Source organism: Microtus ochrogaster, linkage group LG4 (assembly GCF_000317375.1).
Source record: "Microtus ochrogaster isolate Prairie Vole_2 linkage group LG4, MicOch1.0, whole genome shotgun sequence".
Taxonomy (NCBI): Eukaryota; Metazoa; Chordata; class Mammalia; order Rodentia; family Cricetidae; genus Microtus; species Microtus ochrogaster.
The window spans coordinates 1,985,790-1,995,682 of NC_022030.1; the positions used below are offsets into that span (position 1 = coordinate 1,985,790).

General features: G+C 39.1%; 1 protein-coding gene across 1 annotated transcript in view; it reads right to left on the minus strand.

The window, feature by feature from the left end:
• The window catches only part of Epb41l2 (erythrocyte membrane protein band 4.1 like 2), a 187,812-nt gene that overhangs the window by 60,071 nt on the left and 117,848 nt on the right, over positions 1–9,893 (minus strand). The window contains exons 5-8 of the mRNA XM_026786469.1: positions 9,687–9,729; positions 5,937–6,012; positions 2,454–2,672; positions 1,161–1,248 (exon numbers count right to left, since the gene is read on the minus strand). Coding sequence (XP_026642270.1) covers positions 1,161–1,248; positions 2,454–2,672; positions 5,937–6,012; positions 9,687–9,729 — 426 coding nt within the window. The remainder of the gene's footprint in view (positions 1–1,160; positions 1,249–2,453; positions 2,673–5,936; positions 6,013–9,686; positions 9,730–9,893) is intronic.

Genomic DNA, 9,893 nt, shown 5'->3' on the forward strand with positions numbered 1-9,893 from the left:
GATAGATAGATAGATAGATAGATAGATAGATAGATAGATAGATAGATAGATAGATAGATACAAACCAAACAAGAAAATGCATCAGAACATTAACTTTCTACACAGAGATTCAAGTGATTTTCATTTTCTTCTGTTTGGCTAAATTTAATATACTATTTTACAATAAAGAATATTTTAAATAAAACCACCAAAGATAAAAGGGTCATTGCAAATACTAAGTATAGTACAAAATCAAGAACTACTAATCTGAGGCCTAGAAAGGGAAGGTATTTCTGGGTGGGAGCTTCCTGGAGGCACCTATAATTACTTCTAACACTTATGTGTATTACTGCCAGACAGGGAGCACCTCTTGGATGCCAAACCAAACCTGTCTATCACTTTCCCTCTCATCCTCCTCAAGTCTCACCACTCCATGTAGGATGGTGAAGGAGGAATGCTTGCCTGTGGCATCTGCCCAATCAACCCACCATTTCTATCACATTTCTGTCTCCACTGTTCCATTTATGCACTACTTCTCCAATTAGTCCGTGGAACTTCATGACCTGAAGCCAGTGCATGCCTGTGCTGCTTCTAAGATCTGCTTCCTCAACCAAAAACAAACAAACAAAAGAGGTGAGGAAGAGACAAGTAGCCAAGACAAGGGCACTTGGTCTAGCACAGTGGTTGTCAATCTTCCTAATGTGCAACCCTTTAAAACAATTTTTCAAGTTGTCCTGACCCCATCATGAAATTATTTTTTCATCACTACTTCGTAACTGTAATGTTACTAACCATCATGAATGTCTGTGTTTTCTGATGATCTTAGGCGACCCCTCTAAAAAGGTCCTTCAACCCCCAAAGCAGTCACAACCAACAGGTTAAGAACCACTGGTCTAGCAGAAGCTGGGACACAGCATGAACCAGAACCTCTGTAAGGAGTAAAGGCAAGAACTCTCAAAGGGGGCTTCATTAAAACACTGACAAGAGAAGAACAAAAGAGGGAGAGGACAAGCAATTCCCACACCCAGGAATTTTGTTAAGTAGTCACCAAGAAATAGTAAAGACCTCAAGTAGAGACAAACAGCCTTTTCCAAAATGAACCAGGCTTTGTGAAACTGGAGATTTCCTAGAACTTCAGTCACTAAAGTGGAATAATGTTATTCCCACTGAATTTACAATACCTTGGCATGATGCAGGTCAACACCATACATGGAAAGCCTCTTTGCATTTTCTAAGAACTGAGTATCAGCTTGTGCTGGAGATAAGCCCCTGAGAATCAAAAGAAACTGTGTTACCAAGAGATGCAAACATGCCCAAAGCAGATTAAAAAGTGTGTGGGATTGGAGAGCTGGGAGTGTACAGTGACTTGGCAGAGCCTGTAGAAAAGTGGAGTAAGCAGCAAGCTACAGCTCTACCTCCACCTTTTCCATTACGGGCATTCACTCTTAACCTGCACATGTCAAGGAGGCAGACTTCTACACTTACCAACTTTATCCTTAAAATGATGCTTTCCATTTTTCTCACTGGGGAAAGGCCTGGGCAATAATGGGTACAACATAAGCTAACAGGTCTCTGACCCAACGGTCTTCATTTCCAACATAGCATTTTATACCAAGCAATTCAAATCTGAGTGACAGAATAAATGTCTATTGAGTAGAATTTAAATACAGAAATAAAAGTCAAATACTGATCTTTTTCATTTTTTAAAATAAAGTCAAAATGTATAAGGCCCCTTAAGCATTTTAAATCTCTGAAAGTTATTCAAATGACTTTAGTCAATATTTCATAAAATTGTGGCCTTGAAAATTTTGTAGCTTAGAGAGATTTTTAAAAAACCATGTAAAACTCCGTATTGACAGAAAAATCAAAGTATTCAAGGTATACATAACATTCAAGCAATTTAAATAATCACCACTTAAACCAAAGGAAAAACTGTCTGTAACTTGTGGGGACAGCTGCACACTTCAGCTATCCCATACCCATCACCATCTATACTTCTAATTCAAAACCAGATGCTTCAATTCCTCATTAGCTTTTTAAAAATATTTTCATTCTTTGAAAATCTCAAATACATATACACTGTGTTTTGATATTATCTATCCCCACTACCACCCTGGCCTTCTTATAAAATACAGTAATAAAGACACTAATAAGCAGAAGAAATGTCAAGTAAGTGCGAAACCAGTATACACAAGTCTGCTTCCTGTGTATCTCTTAAGGATAGGCCAGGACAGAGAAGGAAGTGTCATATGGGAATGCACATTAGGTTAGTGTCAAGAACATAATCTCCGTGTTACAGTAAGAAGAACAATAAAAGGGCATCTCAAGAGCTGCAGGTTATCTCTATCAGTGCTGGGCAAGTTCCAGAAAGATAAAGTAAATAAACTAAAAACTTGTCCTTGAACATCAAGGAGTATTACAAACTATGTCTACCTGTCATGGCATTGATCTCTCCAGGTAGCACATCAACAGACCTGTGAGTTTTATGCAGTTCTGCCACCTTTTCTTCCATCTCCTTGGTCTGGCCTGGGGCAAACTTGAAGTCACTAAGATCGATACTGTCATACTCTTCTGGGTCATAGTCCCCATGTTCAGCCTGCAGTGTGTATGATCCCAAAAGAGCATGAGTCACAAAGGAACAGGGCAGGCGGCCAGATGCGATGTCCTGCCTCAGCTGAAGGCACAAGAAATATCTGTGAAGAAGAGGAAGAGAAAAGGATGGAGAAGAAACATTAGTTAACATTAAAACACCCTCAATTCCTAAATTTTAATATTCCATTGCAAACATATGTTGATATCGGAACTATTTATATTCACAGCAAAAAATAGCTTTTCCATAATATGAAGTTCTGTTCTGCTCCCTGAGCTCCTACACAGGTGGTTTACCTACCAAACTAAGTCTAAAACTTAAGAGACTAGACATTGTTTGTTGTTGCTGTTGTTGTTGCTTTTCAAGACAGTGCTTCTCTGTGTAGCACTGGCTGCCCTGGAACTCACTCTGTAGACCAGGCTGGTCTCTACCTCAGAGATTCACCTGCCTCTGCCTCCAAAGTGCCAAGATTAAAGGAGAATAGATATCTTGACAGCAATCATTTATAAGACAAAATGGTAGTTGCTCACTCTTGCTCATCTCTACCATTTTCATACTAATGTCTTCTTTTCTTGAAATGCCTTTAACAACCATACTAACTCTGCATTCAAGCCCTTGCTAGCACTTGGACATCGCAAGAGCTGATCTGCAGTCCTAAGAAAGTTCCTATACTTGCCTGAGGCTGATGTGAGGCCTCAGCATGGCCAAGTCTTTGAAGGTGAGAGTAAAAGTTGGTCTATAAATAAGCAGCTGGCGTGCAGCCTGGGAATCCTAGCTACTAAGTGTAATCGCAACAGCTACCTGCAGTCAATGACTGAATCGTTTCACTACACCATTATATGACCTTGAAATAAACAGCAATGATTTCATTTAAAACATCTTTCCAGGGCTGGCCTTCCTACTAAAAGCTGACTTCTTTCTCTGTGTGTTGAGTGTGTCTAAGTGTCTGTAGGACCCACTTTTCTCCCTTTCCTTGCTCTCTATCCCACAGCTAAGTAAAGCACAGGCTCCAGGCCAGACCTCAGGCTGGTGAGGCAGAGAGCACTCTGGCTCCCCACACCAGGTTCAATTTAGTTAGACCTGACTTTCTAGGGGGTCTAGCCCACAACGGACAGGATCATCACAGTCCCACACTTAGCAAAGAATTCACAAAACCACTGGCAATTGCTCCACAGCTTTCTAGATAAATGAGTCTTCTTGTTGATACTACAGCCTGAGCATTTTCATGCACGCCAAAAGCCCTCTTTTTGAGGAAGTTTATGTTCCCTTGACCTCTAGAACCACACAACATAACTGACCTTCTCTAGAAAACTGAATTTGAAGCTGGATCCCAGGTTGTCCCTTAACTCCTGGGGTAGTTGTGCTAGGTCTCCACTTTACAGCATTGACACCCATGGTACTTCCTGCTATGTTACATGTCCCTCAACCTCACATGCTAGTACTCCCTCTTTCAGAGTCAGGGCCTAAAATTTTCAAACAAAAACTGACAAGAACTTTCTGAATTTCCCAGCTCTATTTTCTTTACATGGTATGAGACTTCATTCTGAATAGTGTAAACAGCTGGACCATCAAAAGGTCAACTCACAGTGAAGATTCAATCGGGACATCAGCAAGTCTCAAGTAGATGGCTAGTCATGCGACACACTGCAGTTTCAGCAGCATAGACCCTACTGTTCTTCCCACCACAGAATGGGAAACTTCTCAAGCACTACTTTACTTAAACGGAAAACTCAACATATGCCTGTGTAATAAAGTTGCAGTCACCATAGATTATCATCCCCAGATTACTGCAAGGAGGAGCATGTATGACAGAGGACATTGCATCATAAGTCCATTAAATTCATGGCTAAAAGGCACTCCAACAGAGAACCTCTATCCCCGACATGCCAACACACCAGAGATTATGCCCTAAAAGCAACTCACTAAGCAGCCATAAAAAGTATTCATTATTTACTAGCTGGAGCTAACTGAATCAAGTCAAGGTTAAAAGATGAACAGTAATTAATCAGCACTGTAGTGGACTGGTATTTAGCAACAGGTGGCAAGGTAAAAATAAACAAAACATTTGCCATTTTTCCAGTCTCAGCAATAAATATCTGTATGATGCCTGTACAATGAAACTAACAGGCAAACATACTATTTAAAAAAAAACCAGTCACATTAAAATCTGAAATACTAAAGGTTTGCCTTTAATCATACATATAACATAGAAAACAAAGCTGACAGCAATATTTTCTTTAAGTATTTTATGACTTGAATATAAAGGGAAACAAATATATACATATGTATACACACATACATAAGGTTTTGAAACTGGCAATACTTCAGCTATTTGGGAACAAGATCTATTTTGAAGTTTACTTCAAATTACTACTAAGTTTGTTTTGTTTTGTTTTCAAAGCTGCTCTGAGGCTAGTGTGATGGCTCAGTAGCTATAGGAACTCGCAGCCGAATGACCTGAGTTCAATCCCTGGATCCCATATATCAAGGTGGGAGCAGAGAACGGACTCCAAAAGTTGTCTTCTTACTTCCACAAGTGTACCCTGGCATGATCGCCCATGTCACAATAAAAGGCAAGCAAGGAAACAAACAAATTATAATTATGTTAGTATGTTGTCGGGATTTCGTCCTGCCCAGTTCCTGCAGTCTTTAAGTTCCAAAGAAATCACACAGAGGTCTACATTAACTATAAACTGATTGGCCCATTAGCTCAGGCTTTGTATTAACTCTTATAACGTAAATTACCCTATTCTGTGACTGGGCATGAAGTATTGGCGGGACAACCAGACAAGAGGTAGAGGCAGGTCAATGAGAACAAGAGAATTCTGGGAAGAGGGAAGCTCCCTCTGAAGTCCTGTACAGACACAGAAGAAGCAAGATATGATTGCCTCGATGAAAAAGGTACCGAGCCATGTGGCTAGCACAGACAAGAATAAAATGTAAGTTATAAGACTTAATAAGAAGCCTGAGCTAATGGGCCAAGCAGTTTATGATAAATGTAGGCCTATGTGTGATTTCTTTGGGACTTAACGATTGCGGAAACCAGGCAGGACAGAAAACTCGAGCAAGATTAATATATATTAGTAACTGCTTTGCGGGAATGCATACGGCTTAGCTGTTAAGAGCATTTGGGCTCTTAAAGGGAACGCAAGTTGCTTTTCAACGCCCACATAGCTCAGAACTGCCTGTAACTCATCCCTCATCTGACCTGTAGGCACTAGGCATGAATATGGCACACAAAAAATTTATACCATACATTTTTAATTTCCTTGATTTTCAGTCCTAAAGTTACAAACATACTAACAGAGCACAGAAATAAATAATAGTCATTAGCAAAAATGCATTTTAAAACGTGAATACAAGGTACCTGGTGATATCTTCAGTCAATTGAGAAGGATCCGGAGGATAAAATTTCACATTAAAAGAGAAGAGCCAGGGAAGGTCTGCAATTATAAAACGTCACTTATTTACCAAAACACAGTTTGTTTGCTTTTTATCTAGAATAATTTAGTATCACCTAGACATTAGCAATAAAATTTCAAAAACTAGAAATTAATATAAGTAAGCCACTAGAGAATAAGAAGTTTACTATTATTAGAGTTAACCTATCACTATAATAGAGTAAACCTATTAGGGGATAATAGGTTTACTTTTTATAAATACATATTTTATATGATAATTTATCATACAATAAATTGAATAATCTCAATGAAATAGTTCTCAGATAAACTTGTTTCACCAATGGGATTTCTAGGGGCTAAATATTCCTCATTCCTTTAAAAACAAAATGAACAACCTTTGGGATTTTCACATTGTTGGCAAACCATGAAAATGATCAAGTGGTCACAGTAGATATTCAGGAAATGTCTGTCTGTATAATGGAAGTGTTCAGAGATCCTGATGATGGGAAAGTAGGAGTAAGAAAATACTCTGACATACTTTAAGAGAAAACAGTTTCTCAGGTTTTAGAGAGTGTGTGCACATCCATAATCAAGTAAAGTCACAACAAGACTGTCATTCCCCAACAGCACCTTGTTTATCTGTTTTCCAGGTGTTAATACTAGCACAGAGTTACCTGGATATAACTACATGCACAAGTTTTTACTAGAACCTCTATATTTAAGGATGTATTTGCAAAATCCAAGAATACTAAACAAACATTTTCAGCTGACAAAAATTGTATATATTTATGGTATCAAGAATATTTGAAATATGTGTACATCATGGAATGGCTAAAGTTAACAAAGAAATTACCTCATATACCTATTTTTATGGTAAGTATACTTAAAGTGTTTTTAAATTAAACATTAGTGGTTTCTAATTTAATTATTATCCCTAATTTTACCTGGCTACATAAAAAACAGTTCAACTAATTATGGGTTATTTATATATTATCCACAGGCAGGTTTCAAACATACAGCTATTAGGTATATTACTAAGAAATAACCAAAATTTAAGAAAAATTGTAAGTGGGAACCATTAAGCTTGCCAACTTCTTAGTAAGTCTGATTATCTATTTTCTAAGTGCCTATTAACTATAAAAATCTAATATGATAAATCAAAGGAAAAGTTCTTTCTCACTTGCAACAGGGGAACTACTTTCTAAGCTACATTCGTGGAGGAGACTATGCCATTTAAAGGACTCCGGTGGTTTAGAAAAGTCACGCTGAATTGTTACTGCTATTTCTTCGCCAAACCACCAGGGCAAACGTCCCAAAATAACTCTAAAGAACACTTCAAAAATAACCAAGACATAAGAGCGTGATTCATAATCAACAGGAGTCTTGCTTTCCAAGTTTTTCAAGCACTTTTACTTGCAAAGATTCCTGTCAAGTTTTCAAACTTTCTTTTTAAAGCTTTCTTCTCAAGGGTGATTTCCAACAGGAAATACCTGTGACTCTGAATGAGTGCCATAAAGCAAACCCAGGAAAGAACCCTATGGGCCGACCAACACATTTTGGACATCGCCCTGTTCTTTCTTTTGGGGTTGCCTGGCAGATCAAGGTTCAGAGAAAGTAAAAGCGCTCTATCTTTCTGAGGCGTGCCCTTCACAAAGCACTTTTATCAGTTACAGAAGGGACAAAGGAAGGACGTCTGTGACAGTTTCTTCAATAATTCCAACCTAATGTAGCTCTGTCTACTCACTACTACTTCCTCCCTGCTTTTCCATCATGGATGAAATGGTAAATAAGAAAACACAAAGGAGAAAGAGAAGAAGGGCATGAACACTGGATGTCAGAGTAGTTCAAAGAGAGGACAGCCAATCACTGTGAATGCATGGAACTCGTCTAGCTTTATGCTCAAAGTTCCAAATTCTAGACTGTGCCTCAGTGCTAGACAAGGCAAAAAGACGGGCCAATAAAAAGTTATCCTTAAAAGGTAAAACAGATGAATCTACAAAAGCGGATATGAAAAGAACAACAGATAAGGTCAAATAAAGAGCAGAAAACCAGGTATAGCTGTGCATTCCTATAATCTCAGCACTAAGGAGTCTATAAAGTATTGTGAATTCACAGTCAGCAAGGGCAAGACTTAAGTCCTGCCCACAAATAAATAAAATTAAACAAATAAATGTATAGAAGGGGAAAATGATAGTACGGCTAAGTTTTGTTACTGAGGAGAGGGAAAAAGAATATAAAACAGAAGATTGAACACTAGCAAGGGAGACAGAAGGTAGATAAAAAGCATAAACAGAATTGTTTCAGTGTTTTGACATTAGAATAATAAAGGAGAAATGTTATCATTAATACTTCGCATGTTACTTCTCGGAAATAGCTGATCTCAAGCCCAGTCTTAAAAGGGCTGTGAGGGACTTAACTATTCTTCAGAAACCCCCACCCCACCACCACCCCAGTCTAAGCGTTCCAGGCTGCTCTTGGCTCCCTACCTGTTTCAGGTGTTCACAAACTCTGAAGTAAGTACTGGATTCGCTATCAGAGACTCCTCAGCAATCCTAAGTGTTTAGGCACTCCTATCCCAGGCAGGGCAGTGTGCAGAAGCACATCTACGCAGGGAGCTAAGCTGGCTAAGTGGGAAGCATGGGGTCATTTGGGAATCACGACAATGAAGATGAGTGGTAAAAATGGAAAGGAACACCCAACACTAACTGCAAATCCAGAGTCAAAAGTAGGTAAAGCGACCTGGAACTTTGGAATGGACCACAGAGAAGACAGACAGCTCTGGAAAAAAGACCTCTGCTCAGCTTTCATTTCTGGAGTATTCACTCTAGTAGACATGAGCGAGGTGCTTGTGTGCCTCTCAGATATAGGATATGCTAACAACTAAAATCTACACTTCCAAGCTACAATGGAAGTACATTAGTATGAGATATACACAGAGCAAACTGTCTCAAACAAAAAGTGAAATTTGAAGGTGAAGAGACAGCTCAGTCACTAAAAGCCTGCTGTGCAAGCATGAAGACTGAACTCAATCTCCAGCACCCATGTGAGAAGAGGGCACAGTAGTGGCATGCATTTGAACCCCAGCTTGGGGAGGGAAACACTGGAGTGTCAGGCAGATTGGTAAATTCAATGGCCTGGCAAATCTGGTCAAATTGATGGGCTCCAGGTTGAGTGAGAAATGTCATCTCAAAAAATAAGGTGGAAAGTAAGCAAGAAAGAAACCAAGAGTGGACCTCTGTCATGTGCATGTACACATGCACACAAGCACCCACAAGCACATTCAGAAACACACAACATTTCACCCCCAAAACTCCACTGTGCTTTTTAAAAGTCAGCCTGTTACTTCACATTAGTAGATTTCACAAACATGTAAAAATAAGTCTACAGCCTACTGAAAGGGAAGAGTCTCTAAGCTATCTACAGTCACAATCCTTTTGGTTTTGTTGTTTTGAGGTAGGATTGCACTGTGCAGCCTACAGTGGCCTGGAGCTCATCATCCCCTACCTCAACCTCTTGAGTATTAGGGCTGCAAGCAACTGGCACCATATCCAGCTAAACAGTTACATTTCCACAAGTGTCTTACAGAAACATTGATTTCAGCATGCAAAATGGAACCATCACCGTATTCTGTTATTACTATAGCATTTATCCCTATAGGTTTTTATATAGACAGAAATACTACAGATTAATTTGAGTATGGTTCTTTAAATACTCACTTCTCAGCTGTCTCTTTATTTCTTTTGCGGGATCTAGCCAGCTCTGCGGGAGGGAAGAAAACAATATTATTCATAAGAACTCTCCCCAAAATCAAATGGAACAGTTTACAGTTCATAACTTGTATCTCATGAAGCTCATTTTAAGTAGCATTAGCATACGGGGACTGTGTGTGTGTGTGTGTGTGTGTGTGTGTGTGTGTGTGTGTG